General features: G+C 38.6%; 2 protein-coding genes and 1 long non-coding RNA gene across 3 annotated transcripts; 2 read left to right on the plus strand and 1 right to left on the minus strand.

Annotated features, from left to right (window-relative positions):
- Positions 1–4551: 4551 nt before the first annotated feature.
- On the minus strand, positions 4552–6113 carry LOC139666426 (uncharacterized). The gene is made up of 3 exons (XR_011696910.1): positions 6055–6113; positions 5361–5399; positions 4552–4634 (listed from the first exon to the last, which is right to left on the minus strand). It is a non-coding gene; the product is annotated as an uncharacterized lncRNA (long non-coding RNA).
- A 2960-nt stretch (positions 6114–9073) lies between these two features.
- LOC139666423 (low affinity immunoglobulin gamma Fc region receptor II-a-like) lies at positions 9074–12868 on the plus strand. The gene is made up of 6 exons (XM_071545630.1): positions 9074–9155; positions 9306–9350; positions 9457–9714; positions 10507–10749; positions 12158–12280; positions 12708–12868. Exons 1-6 carry the CDS (start codon positions 9125–9127, stop codon positions 12764–12766), a joined length of 759 nt encoding a protein of 252 aa, XP_071401731.1. The 5' UTR covers positions 9074–9124; the 3' UTR covers positions 12767–12868.
- Positions 12869–15187: 2319 nt separating this feature from the next.
- LOC139666418 (putative selection and upkeep of intraepithelial T-cells protein 1 homolog) lies at positions 15188–20133 on the plus strand. Its single transcript, XM_071545623.1, has 6 exons — positions 15188–15409; positions 16001–16342; positions 16462–16743; positions 17302–17424; positions 17552–17596; positions 18447–20133. The coding sequence occupies exons 1-6, from the start codon at positions 15340–15342 to the stop codon at positions 18572–18574; spliced, it is 990 nt and encodes a 329-aa protein (XP_071401724.1). The 5' UTR covers positions 15188–15339; the 3' UTR covers positions 18575–20133.
- Positions 20134–21427: the final 1294 nt, after the last annotated feature.

Genomic DNA, 21427 nt, shown 5'->3' on the forward strand with positions numbered 1-21427 from the left:
AAAAATAAGAACTGAATAAAATAACAATAGAAACTAATAGAATAGAGTAAGACTGAACACAACACAACAGAGGAGGACAGAACACACTGCACACACACACACACACACACACACACTGACCTATACACAATGTGTCAATGGTTATTTTTTTCCCAAGAGCGCTTGTGACAAATTTCACTCACCAGGGTCAGATGCAGCTGGACCAATTTGTAGCATTCAGATTTTTACTTCCCATTCATTTGAATGGAAACTGACATTGAACACGTTGGTGAACAGATTCAGCATCAGATCCTGCTGCTGTGATTTCCAGCTGACTGTTGGTCCGACGCTTCAGAACAGAATCTCACCAAACAGCATTTTTACTGATAGAAGAGAACACAGTGGAGGGATACCATGTAGGAGAGATAGTTCTTGTTTGGAAGACTGGATCTACTTTTATTTCTAAATACTAATTTTAGTGTAAACAAAGAATAGAAATTCAAAATGACTACCAACCAGTTACTGCTTCAGAGGCGTGACCAAGTCGACTTCACTCGAGTCCCAAGTCAGTCTAGTCAAGTCTTGAGGCACAAGTCTCAAGTCAAGTCCCAAGTCTAAACGTAGATTACCAAGTCAAGTCCAAGTCAAGTCCATGTCATTAATGTCCATCTCAAGTCTAAATGTAGAACAGCAAGTCAAGTCAGAACAAATCAAGAGTCCAGTATCAATTTAATATCTTAAAGAAAACTAAATATCTAGGACTTTTCAATGCAATATGGTTTTAATAGGATAAAAACTTGGTAAGAGCATCATGAGTTTGATTTCTATAATCAGTTTCAACTTCAATAAATTCAATCATTCCATACAAATTCAGAAAACAGAATTTAAATTCAGTCGTCTGCTGGAACAAATCTCATCACTTTCAATCTGAGTCATTTACACAAACACAAGATCTCAAGTCAAGACTTTAGAAACCTTTTCAAGTCATCAGAGTACAAGTCAGAGTCAAGTCCCAAGTCACCAGAACCCAAGTCAAGTCTCAAGTCTTCTCTTCATGCATCAAGTCAAGTCTCAAGCAATTAAAACTGTGACTTGAGTCTGACTCGAGTCCTCACCTCTGGCTTTATTGTCTTGACAGCAGGATCGGTTGTTGAATCTGTTCACCAACGTGTTAAATGTCAGTTTTCAGGATATTTTCACCTCAATCAAACGCTACAAACTCGTCCGGCTGCATCTGATCTTGGTGATTAGTTTATATTCTGGTTTTCATGGCGGTCAAGAGATGAATAACCCCCATGTTAAAACTAAGTGGAATATTGCTTTAAGGGAAAAGTATACTAGCAACGGCGTAGATGCCTTCGGCGGTGCGAGCATTTCTGGTTCTTCCTCGGTGACTGTGCAGTACTCCACCGAAACACTAGACGGCAGTGTGGTGCTTTGTTAACACGGAAGTAATAACAGAAGAAGTAGTAGTGTTTACGTTCTCTGAAGCTCACGTTCTGGGATATTTCTCACCGTGAATTCAGTGACATCTTTTTATCGTCTTTTTATTGCCTTTTTATCTTCATTTTTATCTTTAACTTTCATTTTATTTTACCCTTACTGTTTATTTTGGTTTTCATCTTACAGTTACCCGACTATTTACTTGAATTGTTGTCCTATCTGAATTTAAACCCTGTTTATTATTGTTCCATTGCTTTCTAAATTCAAATTTTGAGTATTCTGCTTTTATTTTAACTGTCAAATAGGGCTGGGCGATATGGACAAAATCAAATATCACAATATTTTTGACCAAATACCTCGACATCGATATTGTGACAATATTGTAGGGATGACTATTGGTGCTTTCACAAAATATTTACACAATGAGATTTTTGATAAATAATCATTAGTAATGTGGATATAATGACTAAGTGGGTAAAGGCAAATAATAGAACAGCTAGAACAGTCTGGTAAGTTCAGAAAATGACATCACTTTACTGTAATGCAGCCTTTAAAACCAGGAAAAGACACTTATGCCATATCACCATATTACGATTTCCAAAATCTAAGACAATATCTAGTCTCATATCACGATATCGATATAATATCAATATATTGCCCAGCCCTACTGTCAAAGCACTTTGTAAACTCTGTTTTTAAAGGCGCTATATAAATAAAGTTATTTTTTTTTATTATCATTATCTGGCAGTCTTTATAATTTGGGGAGGAAGTATCGTATAAATCAATATATTTGCAGCCCTCCTCAGCTCATGGCGTATAGACGCAGAAGTATAATTTCCTCTTAACTCCAGATACTATCAGTGTTCCCTCTGGTTCTCACCTCTCCTCCTGTCTCTGTATATGAGTCCCAGTACAATGGTGGACAGCAGGTAAGGAGTTCCCACAACTACATGACACATCAGTCTGGAGACAGACAGGAGGGCAGCTGGAGGCGGAGCTGTTGGAGGAGGAGCTGAGGAGAGAGACACAGCTGGTGATGAACACTGGTTGTACAGATTTACGCACGATGCTGCTGTCAAATCAAAAACCTCCAAAGGCCCGGTCGCACCTGAATTCACCCGATGATGACGTTTTGCGTTCGGCGGCATTTCAAACTTGTAGCAGAGGAGATCGCTAGAAGAAGCTATACCATGGTTTCTACAATAAAAGCAATCTTTATTCTTTGTTTAGTAGCTGGTTAAAGAGTAACTGAACCCCAAACCCAAATCTGTGGTGAAGCCTGACATCTAATGGTGAAAACTACGGTACCAAAGATTAGCCAATAGCAGATGGCCAGTTTAGTACCCTACTTTTCACCATTATATAGAATATAATAAAGCTATTAGTCAAAAGGTATAAGGTCATATGAACAAGACTGAACAACCAATGATAATTGGTTGATATGATGATATGATAATTATAGTTGTAGCACTTTAAGGAGATAATAAGAGAGCGTAATAAGAGGTGAGAACCTTCTTCTTGTGTTTTCTGTGAGATTTGGGCATTGGAACAGTCCATGATCACAGTTCAGTTACACGATGTTACTGTAGAGTTTAATCTTATAATGAAGCAGATTCAGTATTCTTGAGTTTTAGGTACTTACGGTGTAAATATGGGTCAAAGGTCACATATTAAGCGAGCATATATGAATGTTACTTAGTAGAGGTACTTTTCCATTTCTTCCTCAACAATGCCATTCATGAACTGAATTGAGAATTGATGGTAAATTCCAATTCAATTCCTGGGGCTAGCTGCATAAAGCTAGTTTAAGACTAGTCTAAAGCTTAGACTGGTATCTCAGGTTGGATTAGGCTGATTACTTAATTTACGTTAAGACTGACTTATTTTACGTCTGACTTATTTTGAGGTATAGGAAAATTAGCCACTTTCCCCCTGGCTAATCTTGAGTTAAGAACTTTGTTGTTATGGCAACGAGTCAGCCTAACTGTCAGAGCGGGAAGTTTAAATACAAGATGGCAAATCTTTGTTTTTTGGAAAGAGCCTGAAGAACAGAGCGAATCTTTAGAGACAGAAACAAGCCATTAGAGATCTACAGTGTTGGAGTGTGAATGTGAATGAACAGAATGTGAACTGAACTGAATTCAATTAAATTCCATGAAATTCCACTTCCAAATTCCACTAAGAGAGTTTGTCTCGACTCGCTGAATGTTATAAATCAAAACATTATGAATCAAATGAAAGACAGTTCAACAAATCAAATACATTCAATCACAATGTACTATTACTATTATTATTACTATTAAATGTTCCTCAAAGGTGATATTTTATGATATGGTGATGTCACCACCTGTTGTACTCTATAGAAGGTGACATCACCTGGCACCAAACATCAGCCAATAGCAGATGGCCATTTCAGTAGCATGCTTTTAACCAGTAGATGTCAGACTTTACACAGATTTGGGTTTGGGGTTTAGTTTCTCTTTAAAGATACACTGTTTTGCAGGGAAGTAAAAGTAATGGGATTTCAATGTATTATATGTATTTCAATGCATTTATTGTTAAATAGGTGTATGATATGACATGGAAAATTAGCTCAAAAGGTGAAAAAAATTACCTCTTTCTTGGGGACTTTGTAAAGTCCCCAAGAAATTAACTCCCATTACTTTCACTTCCTGTGAAACAGTGTATATTTGCCCAAAAAAATAAATAAATTCTGTTTTTATATGACAAATCCAATTACATACTTTCTGGAAACCATACCATACCGAAATGTATGCAACAGTCCCGCCCCTCTGCCCCTATCATCAAATCAAACTGCCTTTCTCTCCCTAACTGATCTCCCATTGGTTTAGACTTTTGAATGATCCTGTTTCAACAGGAAATACATCAAATCAAGGAAGTAAAGATGTCGTTTCACGGGGTCTTTAAAATGACACATGACAAACAGCCCATACCAGCAAAAGTGATGTTGACAGCGTGGCTGTGCTGTCCTGACTCGGTCTCACACCAGTACAGTCCGCTGTCTTCTGGGTCCGGGTCGCCGATGGTGCAGAAAGATCCGGTAAGCCTTCCCCAGCCGTACGGACAGGACTCCGGCGCTCTGCTGGCCGTGTTCCTCTTCACAGTGCTTCCTCCTGCAGAGCTCTCACAGCCGAGGGACACCGGATCGTATTTAAAGAACTGAGATCTGCTGGGGATGACTCGAATAGAAACTGGAGGAGGAGGAAGACAGAGGAAACAGTCTGAGAGAGATTTACGGGTTAAATGTACGACTAGTAAATGTCAGCAGAGGTTCTCGAATGGTAGCTTATCAGCAAAAAACACATCTGAAAATATAATGGGAGACTTTATTACTAATCTGTAGGGTGTTCTGGTGAATTCGGCGTGTATATAATCCTCCAAACAGCTCGGATTTTTAACGGACCGGCACATTTATATACGACTCCTCACCTTCCATAGGTTCCAGAAATCCACAGACAGCAGAATCGTACAAAATCCCTTGTACAAAAACTGACAGAAGGTCGGTTGTTGTTGGTTGTGAAACAGTCCAGCCTGCCCACCATGCTGATGATGGTGTCACTCTGCGGAGGGCAGAGTGTTGTTGCCGTGACAACGCTGAACCACAGAGGCCAGCACTGGACCAGAAATTACACATAGACCCTTTAAACCAGAACACCAACCATAATCCCTGGAAATCTATTCATGTTTTACTAAAATGCCAAAAAAAAGTGAATGAGATCTACTTACTTTTCCTCTTCTCATTTGGCTTGTATGCTTTTTGAATGTCTGTTTTTATTTATTTTACTCTTTTACTTCCCTTCTTAATCATTGCACCTGTTTTATAATTTCCTCTGTAAAGCACTTTGTGACTCTGTTTCGAAAAGCGCTTTATAAAGTTATTATCATTATTATTGTTATTGTTATTATTTAGTACTCACCTTCTTCTTTGGTTCCAGAGGATGTAAGTGTATTCAGGTCTGACAAACACACAGAGGAGACAGAAAATGACAAATAAATATCGCATGTTAATCAATTTCTCTTGAGCTTCAAAAGCCACTGGAGATCAGAGGCACTCTACTGAAATATGAGAGAGAGGGAGAGAGAGAGAGAGAGGGGGGGGGGGGGAGCGAGAGAGAGAGAGAGAGAGAGAGGGGGGGGGGGGGGGGCGAGAGAGAGAGAGAGAGAGAGACAGAGAAAGACAAAGAGAGAGAAAGAGACAGAGAGAAAAAGAAAGAGAAAGAGAGAGAGAGGAGAGAGAGGGAGAAGAGGGAGAGAGGTTTACAGAGCAACACATGCTCGCTCGCCCATCCAAATGTCAAAAGAGATAATATAACAAAAGGCTTAAGAGAGAGAGAGAGAGGGAGAATGAAAGGGAGAGAGAGAGAGACAGAGAGAAAGACAGACAAAGAGAGAGAAAGAGACAGAGAGAGAGAAAGAGAGAGAGGGAGAGAGAGAGAGAGAGCGAGAGAGGGAGAGACAGAGAGAGAGAGACAGAGAGAAAGAGACAGAGAGGAAGACAGACAAAGAGACAGAGAGAGAGAGAAAGAAAGAGAGAGAGACAGATAGAAAGACAGACAAAGAGAGAGAAAGAGACAGAGAGAGAGAAAGAGAGAGAGGGAGAGGTTTACTCACAGATTATCAGACATAACATGTTGATCTCCATCTTGCCTCGCTGCTCTCTGTCTGTCTGCTCACCACTTCCTACTGTCACAGTCTGACAGTCAGGAGGTGAAACCAAACCAAGACAAAGAGATTAAAGCAACCATGCTGAAGCAGTTTCTCGGGCAATGTTGCCCATTAGAGTTGCTCAAAATGTTGCCCGGTGCCACACTGTCCACAGCAGAGACAGTGTAGGTGAACCGGGGGACAGCATCTTGACGCTGTCGTGGTAATGGAGGATTATTCACATTTATATTTCACATCGCTGTCTTCAATATCGTTATCAGGACAGGGAAGTTTTCAGAATGTAATCCATTACATTCTGAAAACAATGTAATCTGATTACTTTCACTTCATTTTTGATGACTTTGCCTCCAAAATATAAACAGGATTAAGTTATATTGTGAGTTCAGTAACCTATAATTTGATATCAATTATTGTAATTTGTTTAAAATAATTTTCGTAATACATCACATTGAGTGCGATATATATTAAAGTGTTCTACGTATACCGAATTGTCTTGTGCGTGTACTGTATGTTTGACCATGACCATGTGATGTATATTTTATATTTTTTCATTTTTGTGGTATGTTATGTATATCTGCACTTGACGTTCCAGGTTAACAGGCGCAACTGTTTGTGATTATTCATCATCAAAAAGAAAGAAAAAAAAGGAGTCAACAAACTTTGACAAAGACAAACATGTTAAAACGCGTCAGTTTTTAACCCTAAAGAGGGAGTAAATATGTTGCAGTCTATCTTTGGGAGTTGCTGTCCTGAGTGAGAATATTCTTCTTGTTTAAAATAATGTTTGTATCTGTAATCTAGACATCAAAAAAACATTTTTCCCCTCAAACATGTTTCTGTGTAAAAATCTGTGAACCTGCCGCACGTAATCTTCCCTCCCCTCATCCTGCTGACTGTAAATAAATTTGTGTTCAATAAAGAGCTTTTGAAACTTACAGTAAAATTCACTGTCTGTCCTTGCAGTGGTCAATGCAAAAAAAAATGCACTGTTCTGTTCACAATCGTACTGTTGTGCATGTTTTCACATTTTTTAACCTTTCTTTGGCTAAGCAAGCCCGTTGAGATGAAAAAAAAAAAAAAACAAGAAATCTGCATTAAGAACAAAACAAAATTGCAGACAAGCAACATAGAAATGCAGAAAAGCAAAAAGATATAAGCGAGATCACATCAAAGCTAAAAGCAGAGTCAAAATTCAAGATATGGCTTTATTCTTAAAGCTGCGTTCACACTACAGGCCTTCACCTTCAATTCTGTATTGCTGCTTATATCTGATATTTTTGGATGACTGTTCATATCTATTCTAGGATGCAACACATATCTGATACCAATATGAACCGACAGCGATGTTGAAAAGATTGTGCGTATATATCAAATCTCTGTGAATAGGTTACCCTTGAATTGTTTATGTATAGCTGTCTTACTCTCTGTATCATAAGTTGAAATCATTGAATGTGCTCATTCCAGATAAGCTCTTGGAACATACGTAGTTGTAAATAGCAAATAACACATGGTAAATAGTGTAAGTAGATCGGACATAATAATTTTAACAGAAACATGGAGTAAATCAGATTTTCCTGAGACTTGGAATAGAGGAATCATTACTCCTATAAATGGAGATAAATGTGACCCCCAAAATTGTAAGTAGTGGGAAAAGTTTTTTAATCAACTCAAGAATAGTCAGTTTCTTAAGTGAACATAACATAATCCATGAAAGTCAAATTGGGTTTTTGCCAAATTGTCGAACCACAGACCGCCTCCACACTCTTACAACTTTAATAGGCAACCATGTTAACCAAAATAAATGTCAAAATGTACACGTTGTGTACAAGCATTTGACTCTATTTGGCATGAGGGACTACTATACAATTCATTTAAAGTGGCATATGGGACAAACCTATGATCGTGTAAAATCAATGTATAAAAATAATCAATGAGCAATAAATAGAGAAAGGGAGAGAGAGAGAGAGAGAGAGAGAGAGGGAGAGGGAGAGAGAGAGAGAGAAAGAGAGAGAGAGAGGGAGAGGGATGGAGAGAGAGAAAGAGAGAGATGGAGAGAGAGAGAGGGGTCAGCAGCACCATGGACAGAGCATGAGTTGGGGTTCACAGCAGATTATTTGTCGCTGTCTCCCCCAAGTGCCGAATTGAAGTCATGACAGGAATATAGAAAGAAAAGAACAAACTGACTCTAAAAAATGGGCAAGGAAGAAAATAAAAGCATGCAAGTCAAAGACAGGAGGATCACAGTAATCTAGGAATGTGTTTTGGCATCTGACTTTTTTTGATGCTCGCCATCATGTCATCAAGCACGCCAAGCATGCCAGGCACTCACACACACACACACCCACATGTGCGTGCCAACACAATCACCTAGACGCAAACACACACACACACACACACACACACACACACACACACACACACACACACACACACACACACACACACACATTCACTCAAGGGCTCCTACTAGTGGACTGATTGACTAAATTGTGTTTGTTTTTCCAATTGCCAATAAGATGAAGTGCTGCCGGTCGAAGTAAAAATACTTTTTTGTTCTTAAAGGGGCAATAAATCTGATTTTTACTCCCCACAGAGCAGAAAAAGACCATAATATATCTGCAGGGTTGATAGGGTTATTGATTAATACCAGTGACTCAGTGATTCTCGATGAGAGTCAATGAGATTTCTGGCTTTCAAAACTCACTTTTTCCATTTCTATATCATCACCTTGTTCCGCCTTTATTAAGGAGTATCTTGGCATTTTTAATTAGTTCCATTGCCATTTCCTGGTGTGGAAAGTTGTATAAAAAAATCTACAGTTTCATCTTGTTTTTTGGGGGAAATATTTGAATAAACTTTTGACATGTGGCTTTCTTTATTGTCTGTCTTTGTTGCCGGTCACCCTGTGCATCACATGGTTGTTGATGGTGGTTTGGTTTCACCAGAAACTGTCAGAATGTGAAAGTAGAGGAAGTGGTGAGCAGACCGTGTGCAAGTCAAAGAGCAGCGAGACAAGATGGAGATCACAATGCTATGTCTCATATTCTGTGAGTAAACCTTTCTCTTTCTCTCTCTTACGTTTCTTATTTCTCAGTGCTTCTGATCTCCAGTGGCTCCTGAAACTCAACAGAAATCAATTAACTTCCCAAACAGTGATATTTCTTTATCTTTTTCTCTCTCCTCTGTGTGTTTGTCAGGCCTGAATACACTTTCCTCCTCTGGAACCAAAGAAGAAGAAGGCGGTGAGCTCTAGAGATATCATTCACTTAGATTGGATGTGGGGTGGACTGTGGTGGTGGTTCTGGTTTAGATCTCTCTGAGACTGTTTCTTCTGTCTTTCTCCTCCAGTTTCTATTCGAGTCATCCCCGGCAGATCTCAGTTCTTTAAATACGATCTGGTCTCTCTCGGCTGTGAGAGCTCTGCAGGAGGAAACACTGTGAAGAGGAACAGGTCCGGCAGAGCACCGGAGTCTTGTGCATACGGTTGGGGAAGATTTAACGGATCTTTCTGCACCATATTTGACTTATACCCACAAGACAGCGGACTGTACTGGTGTGAGACTGAGCCAGGAGAGCACAGCCATGCTGTCAACATCACTGTTACTGGTATGGACTGTTTGTCATGTGCTGTTTAAAGTCACAATGAAATGAAAAATGTTTTTTTTTTCACCTTGTTAGCTAATTTTCCATGTCATAATATACACTCATTTAACAATAAATGCCAAAAGTGTACACAATTTTTATTTTAGTGTATTTTACTTTGAAATCCTATTACTTTTACTTCCTGGAAAAAGTTCCCACCAACAAAACCATCACAGATTTTGTTGGTGGGAACGAGGGGGGCCCCTAAGCCCCCTCGTCTAATAATACTGCCTTTCTCTCCCTGACTGATCTCCAATTAATTTACAGTTTGGATTGATCCCTCCCTGCGTTATGTCCCTGATGGAAAAGTACGGAAAGCCACAAGAGTCACAATTCGCATCACTGTTTTCTCCTTATTTCATTGAGCTGAGTTGAGTGTTCTCATCTAGCTTGTTAGCATTTTGTGACTTCCAGAATTTTTTTTTTAATGATAATGCAGTTCTTTGATAACTGTGAAAAGGTACAGACACATTATTTGCACCATATACATTTCACATAGATGATCAGAACACAGAAAAAGCAACCACAGAAAATGTAGATATTTTGTTTTGCCCATAGAGATAGAGTGGGGCATATCACTGAATTCTGACTTTATTTTCATTCTCATTCTCATAATTTTGAGATTAATCTCAGAATTCAAATACATTTTTCACATGTGGCCCTAATCCTTTTCCATAGGTTTGCTGTCAAACTTCTGCTTGTACTGTTATGTTGCTCAGTAAATCTAGTGAAGATTCAACTGCTTTTTCCGTTCAGCTGGGTCTGTGATCCTGGAGAGTCCTGTCCTTCATGTGATGGAGGGAGATGCTGTGACTCTGAACTGTACAACCAAGACTCCCTCCAACCTCCCAGCTGATTTCTATAAAGATGGCTTCCTCATCAGGACCGACTCTACAGGAGAGATGACCATCCACAGTGTTTCCAAGTCTGATGAAGGACTCTACAAGTGCAGCATCTCTGGTGTTGGAGAATCACCAGAGAGCTGGCTGGCTGTGAGAGGTGAGACTGTTTCATTTTCAAACTGATGTGGTTCTTTGGCTCCGCCCACTGAGGTTTAACTCAACTAATGAGATTACTTCTGTCTCTAAGAAATGTTTGTCAAATTAAAACCCCAATCGGCAAATTTGGAGTTAAGGTGTGGTCACATTAGCACAAACCTACGTGGAAATTTGCTTTGCTTCCCATTGATGTAAATTGAAAACCAAGCACATGACAAATAAAAACAATCACTTCCGGTAGCTAATTTTGCATTTTGCCTTCATGCAGAGTTCAAATTTTGTGAACTTTGACCTGCAGCTGGCCAATAGAAACACTTGTTCGGTTGTGTTGACCTCTGAGGAAAATCCAACATGGATGAATTATATAATACAGATGGTACATTCATGGTTTTCCTGCTGTAATGTGAGTTAATGTTAGCTTGCTAACCACATAGAATAGTATCAGAGTCCATCGATAGCTGCTTAACCAGCTACTATACAGTGAATACAGATTGATGTGAGGTTGCTCACAAAGTGTAGGCTAGTTTATTGAAACCATGGTAACTTCTTCTATTTAGGCCTATAGATCTCGTCTGCTACAAGTTTGCTGCCTGACACAAAGCATAACGTCACATCCACAGAACATTCCCATTCAAATTCCTGGATGGTGGGACCGGCGGCCATTTTTATGTGAACTGTTGGGCTAGGTTCCACATAAACCTGTTTGCTAACAGTCAGTGAGATGAGAGGTTTTGCAGAAAGAACCAAAGCGGAAAACTGGCTTTGCAGCTGAATTGAGTCGTCACTCTGCCTCCACTAGGTGGAGCTCTTTTACCAGCTGTCGTTTTAGTAGCTCAAAAGTTCTGACATCTGTACAGTGGAAGTGGTTATAGCCTAGTTGAGTTAATCTGTTTCAGTCGATATCCGTTAGCTGTTAGAACTAAAGGTAGGTTAAGCTACGTTTATATCATTTAAGCGGCTATATTAAGTTAAAGGAACCTGTTTGGTGATGCTTACCAGCTAGGTTTGCTAACATGCTAATGTTGACTAGAAGCGCTAGAGAGAGAAGTACAGTCTGTGATAAAGATACGTTAGCTTCGTCGCTAACGTTAGCTTTCAGTCGAGTTCTGACAGTTTGCTAAAAGACTCATCTGCTCATTTCTCATGCAGTGTGACAGACTTCACAGTCTTAATGCCCAGACTTGTGTTGTCACCGTAGCAACTAACACTTAAAATTCCATAATCGCCATTTTATGCTGTACTAGCCAAATTACTATAGTAAACAGTGGAAGAACGGTTCTATCCATTCAGGTTCTGTGGTCACATCCTCATCCATCGAAATCGTTGGGTGAATTCCAGTGTGACTGCTGCTTTGGAGGTTTTCAGCATTGTGTGTAAATCTGAAACTAACAACCAGTATTCATCACCAGCACCAGCTCCGCCTCCAGCTGCCCTCCTGCCTGTCTCCAGACTGATGTGTCATCTAGTTGTGGGAACTCCTTACCTGCTGTCCACCATCGTACTGGGACTCATATTCAGAGACAGGAGGAGAGGTGAGAACCAGAGGGAACACTGAACACTGATCTGGAGTATCCGGATCGGTGCCGGTCCAGCTCCCAGCACTCCTGCTCAGATCGGCAAATGCAGCTTCTTCCTGATACTTTAACGAGCTGGGCCTTGGTGTAGTAAGTGAAATACTTTTCTGACCCAAACCAGTCAGAGAAAATCAGAATACCACCGGAAGTGAGGTCATTCTGCCTTCAAAATAAAAGTCTTCTCTTTAAATTAACATATGGAGTGAACAGGATTTTTTGGGGAAAAACACAATTATGTTTACATTGTGTATAGGCCTGCTGGGTGTGCATGTATGTGTGTGTGTGTGTGTGTGTGTGTGTGTGTGTGTGTGTGTGTATGTATATTTTGTTCTGTCCTCTCTGTTGCCTTTAGTCTTATTCTATTCTATTCTATTCTATTCTCCAGCAGCTCAGCCTGATGAAGAACAGGACAGAAGCCATGCTGTCATCATGGAGATGGAATAGATAACATAACCACACACACACACACACACACACACACACACACACATTCTTGTCTTGTACATTTACATTTTAGAAATGTATCTGATGCTCTTATCCAGTTTTGTAATTAAAGAAATGTCTTTTTACTGTTATTCCATATTTTCATATTCTATATTACATTTTTTTAAATGATGTGTGTACCTTTTATTGTAAGTGATGTAAATAAATGTAATTTACTTTTGATATAATAAAAAATATCTAACATTCCCATTGTGTTGATGGTTTGGTTGAGAAACAGCAGAAAGTTTCTAGATGAACTGAGGAGTTCAGACGTCCAGTATTTTAAAACCGTGATACCTGCTCTGATTGAATGATTTCTGGCATTAAAGTGAAAGTCCTTATTTAATATTATCTGAGTTATTGGCTTCCTGGAGCCTCTCAGATACAAAATATTAACATTATGGAGGATAAAGTCAGTTTTAGCAGTGCTGCTAAAACCGACTTTACTTTTTTTGGCTGGACTGCAACAGCGGGGCCAGCCCTATAAACGCGAATGTCTGTCACTGACTGACAGACTGACAGACTGACTGAGTGATGCAGTTACACCATTGGTCGGCCGGGGCACGTGGCACACCCATACACGGTCCAGCCATATACTAGGTTTTGACCTAGTTTTTACACTTCTGAAACCAGCGAGAGAGGAAGAGAGCTGGTTCTCACTGTGGTTAAAGCTGTGTAGGACATCATGCCACACACACACACACACACACACACACACACACACACACACATGCACACACACACCCCCACCCACACACACCGCTGCCTCTCGCATGTGAACAGCCGCTCTCTGGTATTCTCACACTCCTGCCTCTTTTCTTTCTTTTGTTCTTTCTTGAGAAGGGAAGAGAAGAAAAATGTTATTAATTTTCATGTTTTGCTCTCACATTGGTCAGTCATCGTTCATGTCATACTGTCCATATATGCCATGGTGGGCGATGGGGGAATTCCTTATAGCATATGTACATATGTGTGTACATGAGAGTGTATGTGCATGTACATACAGTATATGTGTGTGAATGCGTGTAAGCATGTGCATGTGCACACATGCCAATGTGAAGGGAGGGACAAACAATAGCACATAGCAAAACTGGCAGACAATATTAGAATCATTCAAAATAGGCTACCATCCAAAATAAATAAATATTCTTACTATGGACACATAAGAGTAACAATAGAAACGATACAAAACAATATCATGAACTCATCTCAGTGAGCTCTCAATCATCTTTTAATATTCATTTTAAAAGTATTCCTGCTGCTTTTTAACTTAAATGTACTAGGCAGACTATTCCACAGTCTAGCTGCCAGCACACAGAAAAATAAAGGCGTGAAATGGAACCTAAAATGGTTCTTTGGAGTGATGCCATAGAACATTTCTAGTTCCACAAAGAATCTTTCAAGAATTAAAGGTTTTTTGTGGAACCAGAAATGTTCCTCTATGGCTTCCCTTCGAAGAACCATTTTCAGTACCTTTATTTTTCTGTGTATAAGAAAGTTTCACTTCCTAGTTTTGTTTTAAATCTCTAATTTATTCAGCGTTTTAAAACTTCAAAAAATAGTTGCCACATTAACATATTAACCCTCATCCTACTGACTGGGGTACCCGCAGACCCCAGAGGTATACTTTTTGTCATATCTCACAGGTGCTTTAGTCTATCATTCCAATTTTTCATGACTTTGTCAATCAATTTGTTCCTAATGACTTCATATCATTGTTATCATTCTGTTTGTTTTAATTAATACTTTTTAAAAATACCAATGTATTGGGGTCCTGGGGGACCCAAGTCAAAAGCACCCAATTCCGCCTATGCAGTTTTAATAGATGGAACTATTTATTGAGTTCATGTTTGCCATGGGTCCTAATTTAAAGTATCACACACTATCAGGGGGGGTAGGGGCCCTCTGTCAGTCATTTTGAAGGAGACAGACACAGATGCAGCAGACACAGATTTCCTCATGTGCTCTGTGACGACCCTAAATACTGCTCTTCCTAAGGTAAGATGATCTTCAAAGTCACAAATACAATACATCAATTAATTAACTGTAACTTTCCTAAAATAATAATAATCTGTTTTTATTCTGTTTTTTTTTTCAGATGACATTAATTACATAACTAATAATGTTTTGAGAAGAAATAAGTTAACATTTTGCTATGATGGTTGTTTCTTACAGTAGTTTATTCTTGGAGTCCCCAGGGACCCCAGTCGGTAGTCCTTGTATGTTAAATATGTGGGTAGGATGAGGGTTAATGAACGTGAACAGTCACCTTGTCCCAGTTCTGTGGTTAGCATTCCACGGATAGCACGCCCTCAGCTAACTGTGCCTGTAATGTGGACACACAGGTCTGATAATCTGTAAAATCACTGAAAGATAGTGAGACAGTCAGTTTCACGTGATGCGCTGTGCCGATACATTTACCAGACTTAGAAGATGCAGACTCTGATTTTTCTGAGTGCATTCACACTGAGAAATGTGCTTAGAGTTAGAATTGGTGACGGTTACACGCCCCCCACCTACCACCCACTTACAGGATGACCTTGAGAGGGGCCTTTGGACTGTCTGAACTCTTCTTCTTAACGGACTGTCTTTTAGCCATCAGAGGTAGGTACATAGTTTTCTCGTCTCTCTATTACATCTTTAACGTTCAAATCTTCCAAATCTTTTCTCCCTTTTTTTCTAATATAAAAAAATCGAATGTATTTTTTGGACTGTAGCACTTGATTAAATCCTCTAAATGAAGCCCTGAATTTCCCCAAGGGGATTAATAAAGTGCTATCTTATCTTCTTTTATCTTAAAAAGTATATATGCACACACTGCTGTTTTACGATTGAGAACTTCAAGGGGATTTTTCTGTTCAGATACTTCTCAATTCAGTTCAGTCAAAAACAATTATTGGGGATATTTAAAGGATTTTCTGCAAGTTTGTTTTGTTTCCATTTTGTGAGAATATCAGATGAAGTTTGTGCTTCCGACGTAACTTTTTAAGGTACACTTATCTGCTACCCTGTGTTTCCCACAGCATGTAGTGTTTAATATTTACTTCAGGCATTTACAAACAGTTTTGTTGAAATGCCCATTAGAAAGGTGCCAGGAGTGGTGGTAAGAGTGTATTTTGTTTTTCATCACAAATCGTAGACAGTATGAATTAGATGTTCTGATAGTTTCATAACATTCATACGTGCTCTTTCCAGGTCAGTCTCAGTTGATTGGTTCATCAGAGCCAATAGTAGGATTAGTTGGCCATGATGTCATCCTGCCATGTCGCCTGGAACCCGCTGTTAACTTTGCTGAGAAGACAGTGGAATGGACAAGACCTGACCTGAATCCCGGCTACGTCCATGTTTTCCGTGACGGGCGGGTGTTGTATGACCAAGACCACCCGTCCTTCAAGCAAAGGGCAAATTTGTTCCTGCAAGAACTGAAGAATGGCAACGTGTCGTTAAAAATAAGCCAGCTTCAACTGTCTGACAAAGGGCAGTACACATGCCACTTGCCTTCATTGAGGAGCCGATCTGTCATCAAGCTCGTTGTTGGTAAGTCCGCACAGAGTGTCTATTCATATTTTTTTAGGTCTGCGTTCAATCAGCGTGACAAATAATTCCATATTACACATTTTAATTTTCTAAATTGGGTTCTCTCTCTTCTCTCATAGGTGTCATTTCTGAGCCGACAATCTCCATTGTGAACACTAATGGTACCGGAATCGTCCTGCAGTGCGAAGCTAAGAACTGGTACCCAGAGCCTCAGATGGAGTGGAGGGACGATGAGGGAAACGTCATCTCTTACGACTCCAAAGAGATAGACAGCAACTCGAATGGATGCTACACGGTCCGCAGCAGAGTCACTGTGCAGAAGGCGGCCAGCAACAGCTACACCTGTACAGTCCAACAACAGCACATAAACCAATCCAGGGAGACAGAAAAAAATGTTCCAGGCACGTCTAATATATCATTGTGATTATCATCTTCTTCGTCTTCTCGTTCTGCTTCTTCGTCGAGATTTATTGATTTGTATGTCTTCAATAGAGGAAAGTTTAATTTCCTAATTCAGTTGCCAACAGCTTAAAAAAACTTGGATTTTTGCCCCTGGGACAGGGTCAGTCAAAAAAAGCCAATCAGTCTTTTGCAGTGTTCACACAACACCAATGCTGAACAGTTCTCCAACTTGCAAAGCTGCAGCTTCTGTGATGGTTTGCGTTTGTTTACAATTTGTCTTACAGAATTAGATTTTTTGAATAAAAGGCTTGGAAGTCCTGGATGTTGTACTTTACCATCAGCACATGAACACAGCATAATGGTTATGGCTGAGAAACAAAAATCGCCTTATGGTGGAAATCACAGATTCAGATCACCACCAAAATCTAATCAACTGATCTTTGGGTCAAGACAGGGATGAAAAGATTACCAAACTTTGTTGGTGGAGGTGAAAAGGCAGATTATGTAACAAAAACCTGTGCAAAACATTCTCTAATCAGTTTGTGTGTATCTTTCAGATATTTTCCCTGGGCAAATCATATTAATGAAAAACTCTGAGCCTTTTCTTATTGGAATTGTTGCAGTATGTGGCATGGTGTTACTTGCACTTATTATTGCTGCTGTCCTGTGCATCACATGTGGTAAGTGGTTAAGGTATATGACAAATACCACCACAGATACAGTTGGCTTTTGACAGTGTTGTTACTGCAATACTCCATACTGTAACTTATGGTTAATATAGCGCATCTTCCTTTTCTGGCTTTCCAGCACCGACACGTCACCTGATGCCAGTATCTGTGGATATTCCCATGGGTAGTTACTGTTTGTGTTCTTTTTTTTTGTTTTATTTGCTTACTGTATATGTTTGTCGGTATCCTTGTATCTGTGTGAGTGTTTAGATTGGACCAGAAGAGAGAGAGAAAAAAGGACAGATAACGATTGAGCATGCACAAATGCACAAGAAGAAAAAGACAGGTAAAGATAAGATAAGATATCACTTTATTAATCCCCTCGGGGAAATTCGGGTGCCACAGCAGCAACTGGCAGAACAGTACCAAGGAAAAACAAGTACAAGAAGATAACAAAGAGAAGAGATAAAACAAATAAAGGTAATACATAATGTAAATAATAAAAAACTAGAGACAGTGCAAAAATGCAAATAAATGCAAACAATAATAGTATCCATATATACTGTATATGTACTGTATATATACATAATCAGTAGTCAGGATAGAGGATAGATAGATAGATAGATAGATAGATAGATAGATAGATAGATAGATAGATAGAGGGAGGGAGAGGGAGAAGGAGAGGAGAGATTTGGAAAAGATGTATGGTGAAAGATGGAGCTATAGCGTGGAAACAATAGGCAAGGTGCTCAGGAGGAAAAAGAAAAGGCACCAGTAATGCAAGAACATCAATATTTAGAAGCCACTGTGTGCGTGTGTGTCTGTATCCATGAAGCCTTTCACAGCCATCTCATTATTTTATGCTTTTGTTTTTGTTTTCAGGTACCCAGTAAATATTGATATTCTTGCATTACTGGTGGCTCCCTTGCCCTTTTTGATATTTTTTTGAAGAAAGAGACAAAAATATATTACACTTGCAATTATATCCTCATGGATTATAAGAGTATCTGACATTAAACTTTTTTTTTTAATAGATATTCTTGATGGACAAAAAAGCAGGGAGGATCTTTTGAGGGAAAACCAACATCTTGTGGAAACAGTGGAAAAACTGCAGGAAGAAAATGAGGATCTCAGAAGACGTGTCAACTGCGCCCTGATGTAAAAGTACAAATGTATGCTGATGACATCGTAATTTATTTGTATGGTACCAAAAACCAAGCTGCCTCTAAGGTCACAAATGCCATGGCTCATGTTACTGCATGGTTAAATCAGTGTTGTCTACACTTAAAAGTGTCAAAAACGTTTAGGGTGTTTTTCACAAAGAAAGCTAAAATCACCTTAGAGCCAAATATCTTTGTATCAAGTGAAAAGTTACAGATTATGACAGATTTCAAACACCTTGGAATCATGACTGAATCAAATCTATCTTTCAAATCCAAGTTAAAAGGTTTGCAACAGAGTAAAGCATAACTTAGATTTATAGGGAATTGTTTGTTGCTGCCATAATATGAATAAATTAATATCATGATTATTTCTAACAAACTACCATTTAAAGGAAAAATCGATTTCTTGCAATGTTATATATCATCAATCTGTGATGTTCAATACATCTCAGGAGTTCTTTTGTGATGAAGTGTTGTAATTTAGATTTTTGGTGAACCCACTTTCCCTCAACCTGCCTTGTGTACTTGTACTTCAGTTAGCGATTTCCTACATTTCCCAGAATGCCTTTTGACAACCACCGGGGCCTGAACTTGTTGCTGATACTGTTTAAAATTTTTGTGTCTTGCTAATCAAGGTCTGTGTGCTGTAGGGCTGCAACTAACAATTATTTCCATTGTCGATTAATCTGTTGATTATTTTCTCGATTAATCGATTAGTTGTTTGGTCTATAAAATGTCAGAAAATGGTGAAAATTGTCGATCAGTGTTTCCCAAAGCCCAAGATGACGTCCTCAAATGTCTTGTTTTGTCCACAACCCAAAGATATTCAGTTTACTGTCATAGAGGAGTAAAGAAACCAGAAAATATTCACATTTAAGAAGCTGGAATCAGAGAATTTTTACGTATTTTTCTTAAAAAATTACTCAAACCGATTAATCAATTATCAAAATAGTTGGCGATTAATTTAATAGTTGACAACTAATCGATTAATCGATTAATCGTTGCAGCTCTAGTGTGCTGAGTAAATGTGTTTTCCTGTCACCGATACTCTGCTATATGTTGTCTTTTGTCCTCTGGGTGTGTGTGTCGTCTTTTTTTACTGAAAAATATTCGCTTTTAATTCTAGGTAGAAATTTTTATTAATGTGCATTGTCACTGTCAAATAAATCAAAACATATAAATATATATAAATGTTTTGATTTATGATTTATTTATTTATGTTTTGATAATGAAGAGACAGATAAGAGACCTTGTGGGAATGACAGGTTGATTTGTTTAGATTAAACGGATAATGGTGGATAATTCAAATGTGTATTTCACATCGCTGTCTTCAATATCCTTATTGGAATTGGGAAGGTTTCAGAATGTAATCCATTACAGTATACTGAGTATTATCTACTTAACAACTTGTTAGTAATGTAATCTGATTACTTGAAGTTAAGTTTTTGATGACTTTGCCTGATGCAGGGTTACCTTATATTGTCAAATATCCCATTTCCAACTATAATATATTCTTTAGTTCAATTTGTTTAAAATAACATTTGTATCTGTAATCTAGATGTCGTCAAGTATTGTTTGCTGGTGACTGTAAATATGATCATGTTAAATAAAGATAATTTGAAACCTAAAACTGAATGGCTGACTTTTTTTTTTTTTTTTAAACCTTTCTTTAACTAAATAATCACTTTGTGATAAAAAAAAAAAAGAAGAAGCAAGAAATCCACATCAAAAACAAAAATAAAAATTGCAGACAGGCAACATACAAATGCCAAAAGCCAAAATATAAGCGAGCTCACATCAAGGTAAGTGCAGAGTCAAAATTCTGTATTGCTGCTCATGTCATTTTATTGGATGACTGTTTATATCTATTCTAGGATGTAAATCATACAATATGATGATACAACATGAACTGACAGTGATGTGAAAAGAGAGTAAAAACAACAAAAGGCGTTGCATCTGTCTTGTACCTAGGTTTCTCCCATTTGTTTCAACACATTCAGTTACAGTATGAACCTTTGAGTTTTGACTGAACTGAGGAGTCTCCCCAAACACCAATCAAGTCGTCTGTTTGTCTTTCTTTCTATCGTTCTGTTTGGTTTACGCCACTCAGCCAAGCTGCCGTGGCGCCAAATTTACCACAACTGTCTCAGGTGAATGATGCTTTAGATTTACTTATTGTCCATGTAGTTCAGCAGTAGAGCGCACACCCATAAAAATGTGCAAACCAAAGTTGCACACTTCTCTCCATATGAAAATATTTATTTTGCATCATCAACATGTTTCAGCAGTATGCCTTCTTCAGGGTGTCATGACTATAAAAGTTCATTACAGAAAGAAATCCTAAGTGTTTGTCCTATCCTAAATGTCAAAGATAAGACAAAATCTGGCATTACAGAAGCAAGTCCTGAACTCATGGTCATATCCTATCTTGTCTCTCATGTCCTATCTCAACTTAACTTAGGAAATCCTAACTATTTATTAAAATAAATAGTTTATTAAAACTGACATTGCTGTTATGGTGACACTAAGCATTAATGTAAACCACGAAAAAAAGAGACAGGCTTATAATTTTATTATTTTTTAATTTTCCTATATACATTGACCAAATCTTCATCAGGGAAGAAGAAGGCTCTGTGCTGTCCTAAATTAGGATTTTCTTAAGTAAGGATTTTCTTAAATTATGATGCTTCTGTAATAGCTAAATGTCTATTTGGAGTAAAGATAGGATCAAAATCCTAAACGCAGTTAGGAAACCTTGTTCTGAAATGGCAAAACTCTTAAATATCCTCCTAAACTGAGATAAGATAGGATTTCATAGTTAAGAAGTTTCTGTAATGACCACCCTGGACCTT

This window comes from Centroberyx affinis, unplaced genomic scaffold, assembly GCF_046629955.1.
Source record: "Centroberyx affinis isolate AG114_WGS23_722 - 3 ecotype Tasmania unplaced genomic scaffold, CSIRO-AGI_Caff_v1 ptg004997l_1, whole genome shotgun sequence".
NCBI classification, from domain to species: Eukaryota; Metazoa; Chordata; class Actinopteri; order Beryciformes; family Berycidae; genus Centroberyx; species Centroberyx affinis.

Excerpts from the sequence above, each read along its gene's own strand:
- LOC139666418 (XM_071545623.1), top strand. The coding sequence starts at position 15,340 with ATGACCTTGAGAGGGGCCTTTGGACTGTCTGAACTCTTCTTCTTAACG. Across the intron at positions 17,425-17,551 it reads TGTCCTGTGCATCACATGTG|CACCGACACGTCACCTGATG; the intron begins GTAAGTGGTTAA and ends CTGGCTTTCCAG. Across the intron at positions 17,597-18,446 it reads ATCTGTGGATATTCCCATGG|ATATTCTTGATGGACAAAAA; the intron begins GTAGTTACTGTT and ends TTTTTTTAATAG.
- LOC139666423 (XM_071545630.1), top strand. The coding sequence starts at position 9,125 with ATGGAGATCACAATGCTATGTCTCATATTCT. Across the intron at positions 9,351-9,456 it reads AACCAAAGAAGAAGAAGGCG|TTTCTATTCGAGTCATCCCC; the intron begins GTGAGCTCTAGA and ends TTTCTCCTCCAG. Across the intron at positions 12,281-12,707 it reads ATTCAGAGACAGGAGGAGAG|CAGCTCAGCCTGATGAAGAA; the intron begins GTGAGAACCAGA and ends TCTATTCTCCAG.